General features: G+C 38.4%; 1 protein-coding gene across 2 annotated transcripts in view; it reads left to right on the top strand.

The window, feature by feature from the left end:
• Window positions 1-11,176: 11,176 nt before the first annotated feature.
• Window positions 11,177-20,819, top strand: part of SOX5 (SRY (sex determining region Y)-box 5) — a 256,982-nt gene continuing 247,339 nt past the window's right edge. Inside the window, exon 1 of one of the 2 annotated variants that reach the window (XM_009332833.1) lies at window positions 11,177-11,302. In XM_009332833.1, the coding sequence (XP_009331108.1) occupies window positions 11,177-11,302 (126 nt within the window). Of the gene's footprint in view, window positions 11,408-20,819 lie in introns of both variants that reach the window. The other variant, XM_009332832.1, reaches the window with a different exon arrangement.

Genomic DNA, 20,819 nt, shown 5'->3' with positions numbered 1-20,819 from the left:
GGACAGTGTGATGTAGGGGAAGAGCCAAATGTTTATTTTAAGATGTGTTTGAATGAATCTGCCTACATAAACTTGCTGGTGTTAAGAAAGAGGGGCTCTGCCCCTTTTAGATCACAAAGGCCTCTCAGTGGGGGATGGTTTTGGTAATGGAAAAAACAAAAAAGGTTCCAGTATGTGGTGGAGGAGGTAAAATAAACAAACAGCAATGGATGATTACTTCTCTCCATCAAGGCTTCTTTATCCTTGCGAGCTCAGTCAGTGGTCAGCATGTTAGACACCCCTCCCTGTTTTATCCATCCCTTAACTGTGTTCTTTGACAGCATTGGTTTATACAGCTGGGTCTTTGTGGAGCTGGATGGGAATTGCTGGTGAACAACAGACATGAAGGTAGACAAAGTACCTATGGAAGGGTGAATGGCAGACATCCTCCGAGTTTCCCTGGAGGAAAAGATACTGGTTTCAGGGGTTTTCTCCTCCTTTTCACCCCACTCCCCAACTCCCAAAGATTTTTGAAGTGGACATCTTTTTGCGATGGTGTTTCAGTGCCTACCACTGCAGCCTTTCTAAAGTAGAATTTGAGACTCCTTATGGTCCTAAAGGTAGGTTGTCTGTTTAGAATGATCTCTCATTTTCATATTTGTGGATTTGTTTTTACTTCGCATACCAATATGCGTTTGTTTGTGCAAGGGTATATGCGTGTTATATGACTAACAGCTCTATTTTTCTTAGCTAACAGCTCCAGCAGTATCTAGGGTTAATGTTTGGTAAGCTGGGTAATTATCAGCTGTTTATGATTCTTCTTTCTCCTGAAATTTGACAGGCATTTCTTGAATCAGATAAAGCAAAAAATCAGTTTTTAGACAGTGGAGAGCTGAAGTCAATCCACTTACCTACATGTACCACACTTCCTCACAGCGGTGAGGAAGCATGTTAGTATGTGCAAGCAACAGTTTTGAGAAGTGTTCAGTCGCGCTCTAAACTGAACATGGATGTTCAGAAATCAGAAAATCACAGAAGTAAGTGGCTCGTACGGTACTACTGAGAGTGAATGGACATGTGCTGTGATGGGCGATTACACCACACGTTTGTTAATGTAGATTTTTAATTCTTACGGTTTTATGAATAAAAACCGGGAAAACAATACAACAACTGTCAACCTTTCACAAGACGACCGAAGACTTCACAGTACAATATGCACAGTGAGTGAAGCAGGAGCCCTCACATCGTACCATAAACTTTTTCCGTTTTATCCCTCATGCAGTCATCTGTTGGAACAGAGAAGGCATGACCCTGCAGATAATCTGAAGTAGGAGATAGGAGCGCAAAACCACCTGAATGCTTGAAAAAAGTTAATCTTCTCTTTTGGAATATCAGTATATCTGAGTAAAATTATTTTTATTTAAACAATTTTTGTTTTACTCTATTTGTATTTCAGAGTAATTTTCAGAGGCAGCAATTTTCACTAGTTTCTGAAAGGCAACATCTGGGCATTGGAACAATCTCTTTTCAGCTTTGAAAATTCTACCTCAAATGGCTTAGATATTATAAATGTTCAAAATTTTTTGTGTTTTTGTTTTTTTAACATAATAGAAAGGTAATAATGTATTTATTCACTGTCATTTTATCTTCAAGTTCAGTTTGATTTTTCTTTCTCGGGCTCTCCAGGATTATTTGTTCCTGGGCCAAGGATGCACCTGTCATCATGTATAAACCCTCCAGAAAGCGAGGGAGCACACACATGCATGTGAACGAAAAAAAAAAAAATTCTACGCAGCTGGAATTAACCTGTTGGAAAGAAAATGTTTACATCCATTAGAGACATTGCTCTGCCTAAGTATATTTTTTCATACACACAGGCACAAAAAACATTTCACTGTGCCTGTAATTCTTAAAGGTACATACAGGTCCTCTGAGGCCCCAGTTCTGCTCCCACTAAAGTTACTTAGGGGCCCAGTATTTCAGCGATGCGAGTTCAAGCTATGAATGGATATGCATACATACTTTACTAGCATGATCAGTTTTACCAGGAAACATATAGTATACATGTGGATGTATGTGCTTATGTGTTCCTAATTTAATTTGCATTTTTTAATAAAGTGATAGACATGATGTAAATGTGTATGTGAGTGATGGTTGGAGCAGGAGTTTATATAATAATGGTAGAACGATACTGTAAGTTCAGATGCGTAAGCATCAGTGGGTATCTTGAAAATTATTTTGTAAGTGTAATTCTATGTACATGTATTAGAAGCAAACGTCCATGCAATATAACCTTATTATTCTGAACTTACCAGTAGGGAAATTCAGAGTGAAGTGGGGGGAAAAAAGAGACTTTTTTTTTTCTTTTATTTCCTTGTTTCTGGTTTGTTTGTGATTATACACAAACTCTGGTGAGGGAATGTTGTTTAAAAAAAAAAAAAATTCCATTTGTTGAGTGTGAAATGTAAGTAAGGAAAGAGAGGGGAAAGGAGAGGGGGCTTGAAGCTCGATAGCTGTTTCCTTGGCACTCCCATTACTGAGCAGTGGTATGATGGAAGAGTGGGAAAAGCTGTGTCATATTTTACTGAGAACTCAATCAAAAGAATGGCTTCTCATACTGAAATCTTGGCATCTTTTGGGAGAGAATTCTTATTATTAATGTTGATTCTACTGAAAGTAATTCATCATTTAATAATGTTTGAAGAAAATTTTATGTCAGCTTGATTAGACAAAGACTATGAATGACCAAGAATAAGCTCCCTAAATTGCAAAAGTTTTAATATTAGCTAACTTTTCAGAGTGAGCCCGTGCTTCCTCAAATTTCTTTGTAATAAGTCATTCATTCATAATTGTCATAATTTTAAAGCTTTTTCAACTCCTTGCCTTCATTTCACTCAATGTCAATGGAAATTAGGTATGCACGTCTGTGTGTGATGTATGGCTTCCTTGTAGCATGCAGTATAGCTCTCCCACTCAGCGTCTGGAGACTGACTGACTTCTTTTCTGTCATTTTCAAGTATTAGTTTGTACAGTGAAATTTCAAGGCCTGAAACCTCTAATTATTTGACTAGATCCCTCTTTGTAGTTCAGCGGGCAGAAGAGTGATGATTACCTAATGTCATAGTGATTGCGATAGTACTTTGAGCAGTGAGCAGTTCCTAAAACTTTACATGAAAATAAACCCAAAACTCTGCCATTTCTTCTGTGACGTGAGGACATATGTAAAATAATAATAATAATAACAAAAAGTAAAAAAGCAAGATGTATGAGGAGCTGAAGAGTGGAGGAAGGTACATTTCTGAAAGGTTGGGGGGTGGGGGGAAAGGAAGCCAGAGTTAATTTGAGGATGCACTGGAAAATAAATGAGCTTGTGGATTTAATTCAAAATCATCCAAGCAGAGTCTTTTGCATGAAAGAAGCCAGTGATCAGGCTCAGTTTACTTGAAACATCAACAATGACTGCATCCTGCTGTTTCAGAGTTTGTGCTGATAGATGCTCATCGTCTTTGACACTGCACCATTATGGTTGTATGTTGCCTGTACCATAACCACATTTTCACTACGCGCCTCTTCTCGTTTTGAGAAGTTCTCAAAAAATCCAAGTTTTGAAGTTTGATCTTTTAGAAACATACTTTTCAGCAGAAGTAGATCTGATCCTGTAGTTTCTGGTTTATAAACATAGTGTTAGATTTTTGGCTCTTTTAGTTGACATACAGACTAGTGAAAAACAAAAGGCTTACGAGGTTGGAAGGTACCAAACAAAAATAGGATGCGGATTCTCATGCTAAAGCTGATTTTGAATGTGTGTCTTTGGGTAAATCACTAAATGTTCCTGCTCGACACCTACTAGTTACTGTACAAAACAGGGACAATAATGCAAAGTCCTGTAAGAGATCTACAAAAGAATTGGGTAATATTCTTTGCAGTAATAGAATATAGTATCTTGATAGGAGTTCCTTCATCACCTTACAAATTCTGTTTTGATTGAAGGTTGGTTTGTTTCAGGCTAGAGTATTTCACGAAACAACTTAGTCATGCACAAAGAATCTTTCCCAGTTACCTGCTTCAAAAGGTCAATGAAAATCTTTGCGTAACACACGTTGGGAACATTCAATATTAACTTTTTTCCACAATGTATTTTTCCTAGACTTGATTTTACAGTGGTTTCTCATGCATAAATTCCTTGCAAATGCAAGAACATGGAGATGATAAATTTTTAGTTGAGAGCACAGAGTTTATAGAAAGGTGGGTTTTTTTTCATTTTTCTATGAAAAAAAAATTTACAAGGTTTTTGTTAACATTTTATTGAAAGACAACAATTGTAACAACTGTCTTATTTGAGAGTTTCAAAACTTGTCAAAATGAAACCATTTACCACTGGAATTTTGAACAGTACCTTTATTCAAAAAACAGTTTCCACGATATGTGGAATACCAGGTTTATCAGCCAAGCTGCTGATACTTTACTATACTGTACTTCAAAATGCAAACTTTAAAATAGAGAGGGGATAGCATATTCCCTGCCCATTTTATATTCAGAATCTTCTAAACTGGTGGACTAAAAAAAATTGCTAAAGTCACCCTATACAGGGAGGAAATTTGGAAAGCAAAAGGGAGAAAGTGAGTTGGGTGAAATGGAAATTACTGGGTGTCCTTAACCATAGGATTACTTGTGGCAGCTATAATAATAGAGAACTGCACAGAAATGTTACACAAGTTATGCCAGAGCGATCTTGGTTTGTATTAACAAAAGTGACTTGTTCACCAGAACCCTTTTCGAATAACACAACTTATTTGTAGCATATGTGCATTTTAAAAGATGGCTGATTGATATGATATTAGAAAGTAATAATTAACAGTCATTCCGTCTCAGTGTGAGTGACAGATGAGAGCACGTTTCATGCACGTTTTTTATTGATTAGCAGATTAGAGATGTTTGCTTCTTTTTTCTTTTTTAATTGTAAAATTACTCGAGTAAAGAATTCCAAACCAGGCTGTAAATGACTCAAAGATATTGCCAAGTGAAGTCTGTTTTTAGTGGTATGTGTAGAAACAAGTCGGGCTTGCAGTTCCCAGTGGGACAGAGTGTGGGAGTCTGCCACCCTTACTCATGTTGAGTAATACCTTGTAACACAAGTAATCCTGTCAAAATGAACAGAGTTGTTGTTTTAAAGGTACTAGTTATTCAGTGTACATAAATAATGAATGAATTTGGGGCCAAAATGGAATGGAGACAGTCATTAGTGTTAACTAGCACCTTTTGCTTGGACTGTCTGTAGAGAGATCATAGCCTCAATAAACCTGGGAATACGAACTGTTTTATTAGTACTAAACATGATCAGAGATGAGGCAGATGTATTGCTGATGTTTTGGATAAGCTTGTGTTTGTGCATCTATACGTGTGTGTATGCTTACACATTAGATATATGTAATCTTGCTGCTGTCTGTAATCATAAGTATTTCCTGTAGAAAAGCAGAGTCTGCAGATTACCAACACGTACTTTAATTAGAGGGAAATATCCCTGCAGATCAGGAAGAGAGTCAGCCTGAGTCCCATTGAAGTTCCTGGGACTAGTCTAGCATATAGCATTTGGTTTGGAATCAGGCTGTGTTAGCGAGTAAATTCCTGATGCTCTTGGTAGCTGGAATGACTCTCCACACTGCTGCTGGAGGATCAGATCTGCTCGTCTTGTCCTTGTGGATCTCTTCAGAATGCAGCTCTGTGCCTGTCTCCGATGTATGGGGCCGAGTGATTTAAGCTCTACCCATGAGAAAGACTTAGTTTATAGCTGCCAGAGAAACTCAAGAGGTGAACGTTTTCATGCCGATTCAGAAACTGGCTATGCGACTCCAGTCAGGCGCTGTCACGCCTAGTTATGGTGAGAAAACAACAATGCCTCTCTTGATAAGGGAAAAAAAGAAAGTCTTGCACAGTCAAAATTTTGACATACAGTTTAAATCATCTCTCTACATCCTGTGGACTTGGAGCTGTCAAAAAGGCAAAGCCTGTGTTTGAATGGAAAAGCTTTTTATTTCTTTAAAAAGTGTACCAACTATAATTATCCATAACTATGCAGGCCTGTTTTAATGCTGTTTTATAATTACAGGTCTTAATGCTAGATTATACAAAGTCATTTATAAATAGTCAGAACAGAGGGACTTTGGGAGTTTTTAACCTGTAGATTGCTGTAGGTTGTGGCAGCTGATGGGATTTTGCTTGTGTATGTATGGGGTGAGCTATGTAATGATTGATGAATCCCTTAATTAACTCCCAACTAGTTAAGATTTATGGCCTCATATCTTTTTCTCCTGACGCATCTGTGTTTGTCACTTTTGAAGACACGGATAAGCCATTTCTCCAAAAGCTTTTGTGGGTATCTGAAATGTTTCTGAGGTATTTTGTTTAATGTAACAAGATTAGAGTTTTATGACATAAAATTTATGAAATTTTATGGCATGAACAATCAAATTGGGATGGATGCTGGTTGTGTGCTAGAGGGCACTATCTCCTTGAATACTGCATACCATTTCAGATTTATTTTGGGTATACAATCACGTATCAAATGAATCAAAAGCCATGAACAAATGGAAATGTAGTGGGGAACACTTAAGTTCTGTTAAAAATAATCATAATAATAATAATAATAAAAAACAAAACCCAGAACTGTGGAATGATCACTTTTGTGAGGCACCGAACTCAAGGAGAAAAAAATCCAAACAAAATAATGTTATTTTGTAGCCTGAAATTATTTGGGTGGAACCAATACTTGTAGATGGCATGAGAAAACAATTCATGTGGACGCAGTGTAGCTCTTACTCTCTCCAGTGGGAAAATCCAGCCATGCTGAAGTCAGTCCAAAAACGCTGAGATCAATAGACACAGGGTATGAGTTTAAGCCTTCAAAGAGTCTGTTGTAAATTGAAGGGGAGTAAAGAAATACATGGAGAAGCTATTGTAAGATGAATCACATCAAATATTTGTGGGATAAGAGTGAGTTACAAAAGTGAGATTTTACTTCCCTGAAAAAAACATTCTTGCTACCGGGAAAAGCATTTACTTAATGAAAATTTAACAAAAGGCATGTTTTTACTGCAATTTCTGCATATTAAGAAGCCTCTCCAAAAACAGAAAAAAGAGTCCTTTTACAAGAAATCGGGTTGAATTTGAATTCATCACCAGAACTAAATCTTCAGTTCCATCATAACCACTGATAAAAATCAAGTATGGGGATACATTTCATAACTCCAATGTGTCTCTACAGTGGGCTGAGTACTGCCTGTGTCCTACTGTGTCTGAACTTTGCAGATTTAGGTTGTCTAAAAAATTACTATTTAGCTATTTATATTCAGTAGAAATGATTAATGACAGTTCAAAATGCAACTGTTCTTGCAAGTCTTAAGTTGCAACAGATTTCACCTGCAGAGACACCCTTTTAGATTCAGAATCTGGTCCATGGTATTGCTACTTTTCTGAGAGTTACATCTTGAGGTTTTGTTGGGGTTTTTTTAATCCTATCCATAAGTTGATGTTTCAGGAAATTGATGGTTCCTCCCTCATTGTAAACCTTCTTTCAGAGGGGTGTAATTGAAAACCCTTCTGAGTTTAAACTAGTTTGAGGAAAATATCTTGAAGTCATGCAAGTTGTAAACTGACATGTTATCATTGAGGGTAGATCCAGGATGTTCGCAGTCCTTTGTTAAGATGGGATAATTCCAGTCCTTCATTAGACCTAGACCTGCTTAAAAGAGCTCAGTTTCAGGTAACGTTGTTACTCAGAATTTAGCTGTTTCCCTGTACTTATTGTTTATAATGAGAACACTACTTGCATCTCAGATACGGAATCTCTTAAGACCTAGTATTAGCTCAGTAGGAAAATGAAGATGTATGAAAAGAAGAGAATTCAAGGATATGGGGTGTGGGAGCATTACAAATTCAGAAAAGGGACCAGTAAAGCTGTAGAAATAATGAAAGGCCATCTGTGAATGAATTTACCTTGTATCATGTTGTTTTCTGCTCGTGAACCTATCAGTGATTTGATCCTTTGCTGCTATAGGCTTTGATAGTTACTGTCCTTTTGGAAGACATTTCCAAAAGTAGATATGGATTTATTTATTTATTTAAATCTTGCATTGTCTTGTGGAAATTTCCCAGATGTTCATAAGGAGTAAGTAATTTCTGTGAAACTGTAATGTTTGTGTTTGATGCTAAAGGGGATGACGAGATTTCTGAAAGGCCAGATTATGCCTAATTCGTGTTGGCTATGGACAGAGCTACCTGAAAACAAATTGCAGTCATTGTCTGAGCTGTGTGACCTTTACCTAGGGTTGTGCATCTGCTTCTTTGTGTGTCCTAGTCACTTGGAAGACTAATGCAGTTTAGATCCGTAACTTCGCCACCTTAGCTATTTTAGCAATTTCGTAGCCTTCTAGCATTATGATGAGCACATGGCTTGTAATTTAAACTGGATGCTTTAAGAGCTGTGTGAGGAAGGAAAAAGTTCCTTCTTCCCTCTCTAGTAGCACTGTAGGTTGGCCTACAGTCCAACCCATAGGTTTTCATTTTAGATCAAAACCATAATAATCTCTGCTATTGCTAGTGCATGGAGGTGGTCACCTCTATTGCCTTCCTTGCCCGTTTTTATAAATTCCCTGCAGCAAATGGTATCATCCCTGTTGGGAACAGTGACAAGCAGAAGGCGATGATGATCTGCAGCACGCTAACTGAACACAGTAGAGGAAACCGTATATTCACTTACAAAGTTAGCAGAAGAGCTTTACTTCAACATGATAGTCAAACTCTCCTTGCGAAGCAATGTGGCAGAATCTGGGTTATTCTAGGTTAACAGCAGTAGGAGTTTTGAACACAACTTGGGTATATAGTATATAACACAAATCTTCAACGCAAAGCAAGGCATCCTCTCTCTATATTGTATTGTCAAAGTGAATTGTAGTGGAGTTTTGTAGATGGTTTACAATATTTTCAGTCATCTTATCAAATATGCATGTCCTAACGTATAGAACATTACTGTGGAATAATTGACTAATGATTTTGTGTCCCTCCCTTTTTGTTTGCCAAAATTGAGACAACCGCTTAGTGCTGATTTTCAGAAAGAGAGATTTTGTAAAAACCCAAGCTTCTATTAAGGCAGCGTTGAAATGAGTAACCAAAATGTTATACTCGGAATCAATAGCAAATGTGTATCTTGGTGCGGTGCAGTGCAGAATATGAATAATTCACATTAACTTCAGGAAGGAGTTGCATGGTTTCTGCAGAAGAAAAGCTTGGGATCTGTCATGTCAAACATAGCTGTAAAATGCTGAATTCTGTGGGCTAGTAGAAAACTGCCAGTAAGAGTCTATCTGGTGATCTCTGTCTTTATACATATGCTTCGCTGCAGACACGTAGGTGGGAAAGCCTAGAAGACAGAATTCAGGTAGGATGTATAAAGTGTTAGTCTGTTGGACTAAGTCAAACATTAATAGAAAATACAGATTGCTTCTCTGTGTACAGGCAATAGGTGGTGTTCAGAACAGACGATGTGCAGCTGAGTATAGGTTCTGGTAGGGTTTTTTTTGTCTGAGAGTTTTTTTGTTGTGGTTTTTTGGTGGTGGTTTTTTTTTTTTTTAAATATAATCTAACTTGGCTCAGGAGGCAAAGCTCGAAATGAGATCATTAGAAACAAAGTAAGTCCTAACAAAGGGCTGTTTAAAGTCACTGTTTGTTTTCAGACCCAGTTGACTGCTGCTAAGAACCATTTCGTGCTCAATATGCCAAATCGTATGGACATGCTCCACCTCACAGCAGCCCCACACATGGTTCAAGAGGCTGCTGGGCTTTTGAAATGCAGTCCTTTAACTGTGAAGTGGAAAATCAAAATGGGGTAATTAGAATCATAAATACTAGATTTTTGAGGAGGAGCAGTATTACTTCAACCCATCTTTTCAACTTTTACATACAGTAGTCTTCAGTTTCCTTGTTCATAACGTCTTATTTTCTGTGAAATATTTCTCTCTTTTTCTTTCTTTTCTTCTTTTGATTATGCCTATAGGATTTCTTATTTCTCATTCCACTCCTTATTACAGGTGCCCCTGCTTAGCACAGTGGCCCATTATGCCATCTATGCACGTACCCTGATTTTCATGAACAATGTTGCTGTAATTAATCCCAGAAGTCGTCTGCATTTTAATACTTCACTGGACCCCTCTGTTTGGAAGACCAAGCTAAAAAAATGTTCTGGGTTCAGACTGTCCTGTATGATTTTCAGTAGTGCCTGGTTTGGATGAAAACTGGATTTTCCAATGACATAAGGATTCTTTCAGTCCTTCTAAAAGTTGAAGATATACGCGTGCTACCAGAACAGTGGTATCAGACAGTCTCAAAAATTTTGGAATGTGGGTCTGAATTTTAAGTCAAGATTTGTGTGTGATTTTTACAACGTGTACTGTGTCTTGCTTGTGTACCCTTTCTTATATAGATGTAAATTACATTTATATGTATTTTTTCCTGATCTGGCTATAGGAAGGAAGTATAGGGTATCTTGATAGCAAATCTTCGTTCACTTAGTACAACCCTGAATTTGTGTTGTCAAAAAGTTTAGATTATTAATGTCTAAATGTTTAACTGCTTAACTATCCCAGATCTGCGAACCTGAAAAGATTCTTGCAACATGACTATAACACTCTGTTGTTCACGTGGGTGAAGTTTAATAAACACAGACATTTTGGCTTGCTAGCAAGTTTATTTTATTTTGTTTTATTTTACTTTATTTTTTTATCAGTTACGGTTAAATACATGCAGATGATTATTCCTTAAAAGCTAAGCTGACAATAGCTTGTATCGGGAGACATTCTATCTTCTTACAGTCTCTTGCAAATGCAAAACCAGATGGGTATTTTTGTAAAGGAATTGCATTTCATTTTACAGTCTTCTTAGGTGAATTTTCATGTTTAAGAAGCCAGAATACAAGAGAGCGCTATATTAGTGTATTATTCTCACAACAAACAAGCCACTGTTCTGTTGCTACCTGCTTGGCCATTGTTCCCAATTGTGTATGCTTTGCAGTGGTATTTGGATGGTTTCCTGCTCTCTGCCAGCACAAAAAAGGCATTTCTGTTACAATGGCCCCTAACCACACAATGACGGCATTAAGGATTTATTTGGAGGTTTCATTATTTCCTCCTCTTTTGTTCCTTCCAGGATGTCTTCCAAGCGACCAGCCTCTCCGTATGGGGAAGCAGATGGAGAGGTAGCCATGGTGACAAGCAGACAGAAAGTGGGAGAAGAGGAGAGTGACGGGCTCCCAGCCTTTCACCTTCCCTTGCATGTGAGTTTTCCCAACAAGCCTCACTCTGAGGAATTTCAGCCAGTTTCTCTGCTGACGCAAGAGAACTGTGGCCATAGGACTCCCACTTCTCAGCACAACACAATGGTAGGTTTGCTAATGGTCTATTGTGCTTACATCCATTCTTTGAATTCTGCCTCTACAGTAGTTTGGCATCCAGATCTGTACTTTATGGAGTATACAATGCACAGTTACACGTACAGAACATGCTACAATAATGTGAAAGCTTTGACCTAGCTGGACTGCCTTCACCCTCCTCTACAAATGCTAAATCACTTGCAGTGCAAACTCCACTTTTCCTCACCTTTGCCTGCTGGCATTTAGGGTGCTAAAAATTTTTAGCTACAGTGATGTGAATTTGAAGTGTATGTGTTCAGCAAACAGTAAATGGTTTTGGAACACTGTAAGTGAGAGTCATGTTTGGCATGGTGTCTGAAATATCACCCCAATGCCAAGTTTATGCAATAGTAAGGCATGAAAGTCTGTATAAAGGGTAAAAAAAGCAACTTTGGATTTTGCTGGTTTTAAAAATTCACGTGTGATGTGTATTTCACATGCCACAGATACCTACAAGAAAGTTTGCTGTGCTCATGGAATTAAGTCAGCCTACCACTTTTTCACTTGTGAATTCCCACCTTTTTGTGCACTTTACAAATGACACTGTGCACTGAATTCATTAACGTTTAGCAGCCCACTGGAAGTCCAGAACTGGCTTTATCTAAAAGCAAACAAACAAAAAGCAATGCGGTGTTCCTCACTAGTATTGTAGTGTCACTATTGTAACGTGACGCGTTTGGGCCCCTCGTGCAGAGTACCGTGATACATTTTTGTAAAGGTTGAAAGGTGCAGGGAAAGGCATTGAAAACCCAGGACTTAGGCACCTCAGCAAAGCTGTCTATGGTGAACACACTTACATAGCTTCTTGCCTGTTTACAAATTGACTGTAACTTTTCTGTTAGACCCCCACTTTGACAAGGGCAGTGACAATTTCACTTTAAGTGAAGATAATGAATGGACCTGCATATTTGAAGGCTTTTAAAAAGCCATTGCAAAATAGGTGATAGTGTATTCTCATAAAAGCCTGTAACAGCTCCATAGTGGTATTTAAGCCCTTACAGCTCATTACGCATATGTAACAAGCCCTAAGTAAAAAGCCTTAGAGATTATTATTTCTCATAGGACCAAGTCACCAGATATTCACTGAAGCTGCTCTCCTAGACAAAATAACTCACTGATCCCAATCCGTTTTTCTTCCTTTTTGGTCTAATGCTTAAGTTCAAACAGTGGTTTGGAATATTTAGTTTTACTTTGTTATTGCAACTCTAAATGAAGAAAGAACGTCTTTGGAAAAATTACTCATGGGCAGATATGTCATTATCTTTTTCTAGCTTGTTTACTTCTCATCCTCTATCATATGTTTTATGGAGATGTAATTCATTAATATACAGTTCCAGCCAATGGGATGTTAGGTTATGTAACTGGTGTATGAGCTTTGCTGTGTTTTGGCTTATTTTAAGAGAGTGTATTGAAGATAAGGGGTCATTCCTGACAATATTTAAGTCAATAGATAAACTTGTGATGACACCAGTAGTGTAGAATCAGACCCTAGTGAAATAAAAACTCATTGTCTTCTAAGGAGCCCAGCAGGAGTATTTTAACTACACCTTACTGAAACACTTAACTGCTCTTTAAGTGATTTTACCTAACTTCTTTATTCATTTATAGTTTTTAAGACCAAGAAGTTTAGCTGATCATCTAGTGTGACTTCCTGCTATGAAGGCTATATTTAACGTGATGTCAAAACAGTGTGTTCTGTCTCTTTACAATACAAGATACTGAATTATTGCATGTTTCAGACAGTTTTGCTGTAGTAGTGAGATGCCGTAGGCTTATCTGAAGCATGTTTGGGAGGTTGTAGGGACTGGTTTTGTCTTCATACATATTTAAGAAAATTGCCAGTTTGTATGAATGTGTCATTTTCGTAATATGAGGAGTGCCTTGTAAAAAACATCATCCTGGTAGGTCAGAAAGGATGTGGCCTATGTGTCTCCAGAAAGAAGGAAGTGATCAGTGTAACTGAGTAAAATACACATAATCACTCCCTCTGCTGTTGTGGTATGTAATTATAAGAAGGAACCTAGTGCTTGGGATAACTTTTAGATTACTTCAGTTTGGGTGATTAGCAGTTATGAAAGTCATTCCCAAAGAGTACTCACTTTGGTAGCATTACAGAGGTAATTTTTGTACTGTTTGAATTGACATTCTGTGCTATTTTATAGTCTGTGGGAAGCAAATCCAGGTGTGTGCACATGTGCATACACCACCACACAGTGCAGTCCAATACAGTTTTATTGATAAAGCTCCAGCAGTGTGCTTCACACTTCTTAATAGCTTGTCAGCTGTACTACTACACCTACTAACTGAGTCTGCAAGTGACTATGGAGTTCTCGTTTTGCAGCCACATGCTGTCCTTAGCAGGGTACACCTTTACAGATCTCTCCAATGTCCAATAAGACAGGATCAGACATACAGCCGGTCTGAAATCGTCGCGTGTCACTCTGCTGCACCCCTCTAAACCATACTGTTTTGTGCATGATTGTTGGCTAAGACTCTTCTCTGAAGGCATTCTTACGTGGACATGGTATAGATCCAGAGAGATCTTTCTGTGTTAGCTTACATATACAACACCCATTTGGCTTAGGGAACAACCTCAGCAGAAGAGAACCACAGCCAAGGGATCTGGAAAAGGTATGGAATTACACAGCTTTGTCTCATCGGTAGGCTGCGTAGCTGAATTATTCTTCTCACCACAGCTGTCCCTGTCTCCTCATATTCTGCCTCTCAGCACTGGGTCATGAAGGGACAGTTAGGAAAACAATTTCAACCTTGAGAATCAATTTCTTGGCCTCACTTTTCTAGCTGCTAATTGATCCTCTGTTTCATAGGTTACTTCCAGCTGTGCTTCCTTTTACAAGTCCTGCCAGCTGGGACATCCTAGGATCCTTAAGGTAAAGGGGCTGATTGCAACAGAGTGATAACTGAACAGTTTACCCAATTTAGACTTTTGAAAATTTACCCTGTTGCACTTTACCAAGTTGTAACAACTGCCAACTTAGAGACACAGCTTGGAATGCTGGGTAAATTTTTATACAAGGAAGGTAAAATCCCTAGAAAGAAAACTTCAAACCTAGCCAAAATTGGCAAAAAGCTGCAAAACCCATCTTCCCATCGAAATGACCAGGGTATTTCTGAGGATGCTGGAACTGCAGCTGGAGAAAGTTTAGTGCAATGGGCACAAACCGAAAAGCAGGAGGCTCCATCTGAACATCAGGAAACGCTTTTTACTGTGAGGGTGACTGAGCACAGCAACAGGTTGCCCAGGGAGGTTGTGGAGTCTCCATCCTTGGAGATATTCAAAAGCCGTCCGGACACGATCCTGGGCAACTGGCTCTAGGTGGCCCTGCTTGAGCAGGAGATTGGACCAGATGACCTCCAGAGGTCCCTTCCAACCTCAACCATTCTGTGAAAGTCAGGGGTAACTCTATCCCAAACTCTCTTCCTCTTGATAGAAGAAACTAGATACTTATTGTAAGTAGGAAAGCTCTTCCACTGATAAGAAAAGAAACAATAATTTATCAGACTTAAACCAAAAGCTCAGAAGAAAATACAAGACAAATCATTTGACCTAGAATATATCTGAGGGTCCCCTTAGGATGTTCGTAGCAGGCCATAAGCTTAGCGGGGAAACACTTGAGGATTACAGTATCAGTCAATACCTCGTTCGAAGAAACCTGTTAAGTCTACAGTATTTGGATAGCACAGATAGTTGTCAGCTCATCTACGTTATGAGGGTTTGTTTTATGTATTTCTATTTGTCTGCCTTACCTTGTTGCTTTTGCCACCTTTCAAGACTACTGTTCTCACCAGCAGTGTCTGTGTGCTAATTTCTGAAAATAAGAGATGTCAAGGCTAAAAGCACTGATTGAAGTATACCACGGGCATGGTATACTGTGGTCAAATTTGACCGTTCTTCTTAACTGTAGAATATCAATCAAATGCTGGACGAGATTAAAAAAAAATTAAGTTCTGACCAAAAGATCAGACTGGTAAGGTGTAATTTTGCCACTGTCCAGTTATTCCAAACTGCGTGACTGCACTGCTAGCCCACATTTGTCCTGCACTTTCAGTGAGATTTAGAATTCATTATCAGCAATGCTTTAAATTGATAGATAATATTACAGTGCACTGTTAAATAGCTTCATTGCTGCACGCTAAAAAATGTTGCATTTCTGTGGTGAATGAAGTTATTCCTCTGTAACTTGGGAATAACATTTAGAAATTTTGGTCATTTTAAGAATAACAGTACTACTGGTCAAAGAGCTTACTGACACATTGCTTCATGCTTTTCCTCCACTTGTCCAAAATAAAAGGTTGTTTAACGCTGCGTTTGAATGCCCTTACCACATACATCCTGACCTGCACTTCACCAGTCGGTCTGGGGTCATCAGCACGTGAATAGTATTGGATCAGAACAACATGTGGCTAGAGAACTTAGCTACTATTCAGAAGTTGCAAAGAGAATGGAAATCTGAATGCATATAGCTTTTTAAAAAGTCAAATAGGACTCTAATTATACTGAGCTAAAGAATGCCTATTAAAAAAAAAACCCACAGTGATTTTAGAGAAATTTTAATTTCCAGTGTACCTTTGTGCATCAAGCTTAGGATAAGTTATTGTGATGGTACAATGCACAGTGTTGTGAACACCAGTGCCGTTATTGTGCCAGCTCTAATAATGAGAATTTCATTGTTTGGGGAGAGCAGTCTCCTACACTCTAGACAAAAGTGTAATTACTTTTGAACGATGTGGAATGTGCTCAGTTTAATAGCACGGAGAATAGATTCACAAAGATTCAGATAAAGCTAGCTTGGAAGCCATATGTGCAATGTGGCAGTATGAAATTGTTAGCAGGCACCATAATTACAACACACACACACACACACACACACACAATTTCACAGTTTAAACTATAAACTGTTGTTTTTGTAAGAGATAGACAGGCTTATCTGAACAAGACTAGTTCAATTAAAACAGCAGAAACGGTGGTAAGTTTGCATTTGTCTTTTTTTGATGTTCTTTCCTTCCTTTCTTAATGGTAAATTGATATTTATAAGATGATGAAATTGCATTGTTACAAACATTGAATTATAAATGTTATCACAAAAGTAGCACATGAAAGCAGTTTCCACAGATATGATTTCAGGCTTGTATCAGAGTTTGATCTTTTCAGTCTTTACACTTGCACCGTTTCCGAGAATGACTCTGCGGGCTATTAGGAAAGTGAACAAAAAAGGAAGACTTAAACAGGACCCATCAAAAGCTGTAGAAGTTGCCTACTGCATCATTTAGTCCAGACCCTAGAAAACTCTACACAGTTACTGAGATCCAGTCACGATGGAGCCAGAAAAAACTTTGATGCCTCTGGTATCTGCCTGACAAAATATCTTCCATTTAAGCTATTATAACCTGCCTGTCCTCCTTGTCATGATCTGTATTCTCCCGGCTCTCCAATCCTGTCCCATCTATGTATGTAAGTAATGCTTATGGTATTTAACAATTACTTGCAAACTGCTTGTTGGGCAGGTTCTATACAGGGCAGGTAAACAAACAAAGTTTTCAGGTGAGGCAGGGATCACAGCCATAGTGCAATTCAGGAGAAGTATGCAAGTTTATGGAAGTTCCCTTGGTTTGTTCTACCACTCTCTTAATACAGTGAGTTTTGCTTACATGTGGCTGTGGAGAACCGGAGTGGGTATACCATTCCAGCTGAAGTCAATGGGCAGAAAGACTGGCTGAAGTTTGAGGTGACCCGTTGGTGTTTTGATCAGACTCTGAAAGGTCCAAAGGTTGTTAGGGGACAATAAATAAGTAATGAAGTAGGAAAACATTTTTTTTTTCCCAAGCAGGAAGGTTAGAACTACATTTAAAACAATAAATTAACAAATCAAGACCAGACTTATCATCTATAAATTGCCTGAAATACAGGGTGCAGATGATGTAGTGTTTAAAGGCCATGAAGAGAAGTGGAAACAGCAGTTGTTTGTTTTTGCTGAAGATCATCTTACTGTGAAGCAGTCACGTTTTTAATGGATTCATTTGAATGCAGTTAAGCAGAAAATAATCAACAGAAAAGTAAACACCTTTGTTTTATAGAAGTGCTGGGAACTGTATGTATCCATTGTTTGCAAGTGATTATATGCCTAGGAATCAATTCATTGACTTCATACTGGAAAATACCTTCATTTAGGCTTCTTGCATAAATACTAGTAAAATCTAATTCAAGTGAATAGCTGAAAAATTCCACAGGAAAAAAGATAGGTAAAACCATAAAACCCACAGTCGGTAGGAATATTTGAACCAGATGGTCTCTCTTACGATGAAGAGAAAAGAACTATTAAGTGCACTATGAAAAAAAATACGTAAGCCTTAAAAGGAAAAAACTTGGTTATCTTTCTCAGCAAAGTAATCTGCCCTAGGACATCCACAGTGGACACAGTTGTTTCATTCCAAATTAGTATCTCAATCCAGGCTGCCTTCAGTAAGTAGCTCGGTTTGGGATTACACACATTTACTGAGATTTGCTAGGTAATTTCGCTGAGGATTGTATGTTTTTACTGCAAATAGTGCATTGGTGTCAGCTCTGCCAGGTCAGCCTAGTGGTATGTGCAGCTTTCATGGCTTGGAAGTGTAGCAGCGTGCCCGCAGCAGTACATTGCAGCCAGGACCCAGAAGACTAGGACAATGACGTCTTCCAGAGGGAGGTAGGAGATACAACAGATTTGGAACAAAATTTTGAAGCTACCAATTTTAGGAGTACTGATGAAGATGAAGACCTAGGGTATGAAGAAAGCCCCAGCAGGACTGCAAGATTAGTTTATAGCAACAATGTGAACAGACTACATTTAAGTCTTCCTACGTCTTGATACGGCTTTTGCTTTCAGCAGTCAATCCCCAACTGTGACATAACCTAGGTAGGATGTATGGTATCTCTCCATCCTGTGGGATCTCAAACAGTAGCTGTGGACTTTGTATAGTTTCTCCAGTCAAGGTCCATCACCTGTGGCACTCTGCCCAAATTTATTCTAAAACACTGCCTTTTCTTTGTTGATAGTGAATCTTTACGGTATTGTAGTGAGGCAGAAGTTCTGCTGCCAATGAAACATGGTTCTGGAAAGAGAAGGCAGCAGAAATCTAGTTCAGTTTTCATGCTTTCCCTTTCAACTGATGGGGTTATCTCCTTTGGCCAAGCTTCTGCACTGTTGAGAAGTTTGTGGCCTTGGGCTGGCAGTGTAACTACTATCAGAATAGAGAGCAGCATGCCAGACTTCTGTACTTATCTGACACATGCCTCAAGGCAAGGCACGTGGGAATCTAAGTTGATTATATTTTGCACCCTACGCAGTGCAGAATTTTACTTTTGCACACCATCTTGACTAATTTTTGCTTCAGTAGTTGCCCATTCATTTTAGAACTTCCAGAACATTTTCCCCGTGTGCTTTCTGTCTGCTGCATACGCTTTTCATATCCACCTTACTTCCTCCGAGCAGCTGGTGTGGCTTTCTCCCTTTCTTTTCACTGCAGGTGAGAAAGCCTTTTTCTCTATTTCCAGCTTTATAAGAACAATATTACTCTATCACTTTCTGTCTGCTTGCAGTTGTCTGCAGAAAACCTTTTTCTGCCTTGCCCATTTTCTTCCTTTGCTTGTAGTTATATTTAACTTAGTCATTTTTATTATTTAATCCATGCTAAAGCCTTTTAGTATAGCTCATATGAAGACATTGCACAGTAAGAGAAAGTATTGTGCTATTTGCTTGGACAGAATGTCAATAAACTAGAGGATGGTTGTTTTTTGATATGCAGCTCTACTTTCAGTAGAGATATACCAAAACTGAAATGCATTGTGAAGTATTGGTCATGGTTTCTTGAATTTCAGGGTTGCAAGGAATCTGTGATTAGCAGCTCTGGCTCCTAGAAGTGCCAGAACCTTCTGCTACACTCAATACTCACAGTCATGTTTTACAGTCTCTTCTCTCACTATCAGATGTTTGTGTCCATAGCTAGGATGTTACCCATTGCAGGGACAATTTGAAGCGTTTCTTTTCTGTCTTTTTAATGGCTGAGTGAAATGCTCTGTCATGTTTTTTGCCTTGGCTCTTTAAGTACGTTTTCTCAGGTTATACAAATTTAAGTTAGATTAGGCTGTGCCAAGGCCAGCTTTCTTTCTCTAATTTTTCTTGCCACTGCTAGTGCTTTTGCAGATTCACCAAAAGTAATGATGGTTGGAGTGGTAATGAAAATGTGGCTTCAGGCAGTTGCTAGCATTTAAAGTGTCATGTCATCCAGTCATGTTTTTTTTCTTTCATGGAGCTAACTACTTCCTCTTGTCTTGAGTGTATCAGTGAAATATCACAACCTTCTCTACTGTAATATAGGGGTTTATTAATTTTCACTGGAGATTCATGGTTGGAGAAGGACCTGTGGTAAAACAGACTATAGATTTCAATGTGTTTGCTTAAGTATGGGCATCTAACATAGGTGGGTTAACTCCTAAGGCATGTGCAGAAACCTCCCTAAGGGAGAAGATTGACGTGTTGCAATGTTTCTGAATGAACCAATGTTCCAAAGTGTTTCAAGACAATTAAGCGGAGGAAATAAACTTTCTTAAGTAAAAAGAGTCCTTTATATCTGGGGTGGCAAGCTTGCCTGAATAGTTTGGCCAGCCTCATTTCCAAATTCTCTTTAATACCGTTAAGTTCTTTGTTTTGTTTTCCAGTTTAGGTGCAGTTGCGTGACCAGATAAGGCATTTCTGCTCTTTGCAAGGGAGAAGTAGACTCAATGAATCCTGTGAATTTAGCATCACTAGATAAACCAATGGACGTAACTGAGTGGAGTTTGTGCTCAGTTTAACTAAGGATAATTTTTGCCAGAGCAGTGTAAACAAGACTGTCATTATGCATGGAAATAGTCTGCTTCAGCATCCTTTTTTTTTATGCTTTTAAAACTGAATCCACCCCAAGGAAAAAAAGGGCTACAAAGATTAACTTTTTGTAGTTCATACAGGCAACAGGCAAATTATATAGACTGTCCGAAACACAGACCAATAAAATCTAACATCAGACTGTTATTATCTTTATTTATATTGTACCCAGAGCATGATTTATTTTTAGAGAGATGGAAAAAAGAAACATTCCTGCCCCAGAATGCTTAGCTTATGACCCTGTTCCTGCAAAATAATCTGGTTGATTGGAACCTAATGCTGATGGTAGCAAGAGGGAGGGAAGGGAGAGGTCACTGACTATAACTTCTTCTGCACATAGCTTTTTGTAGGATTGGAGTTTGATGACACAAAATAAGAAATATTATAGCAAAAGGTAAAATCCTTCTGACATCTCAAGTCTGAATTACTGCGGTAGATTGTATGTGTATCTCTACACCAGG

The sequence above is a fragment of the Pygoscelis adeliae genome, unplaced genomic scaffold (assembly GCF_000699105.1).
Source record: "Pygoscelis adeliae isolate BGI_AS28 unplaced genomic scaffold, ASM69910v1 Scaffold38, whole genome shotgun sequence".
NCBI lineage: Eukaryota > Metazoa > Chordata > Aves > Sphenisciformes > Spheniscidae > Pygoscelis > Pygoscelis adeliae.
Note: the sequence above shows the minus strand (reverse complement) of the source record. Positions and strands in the feature narration are given on the sequence as shown.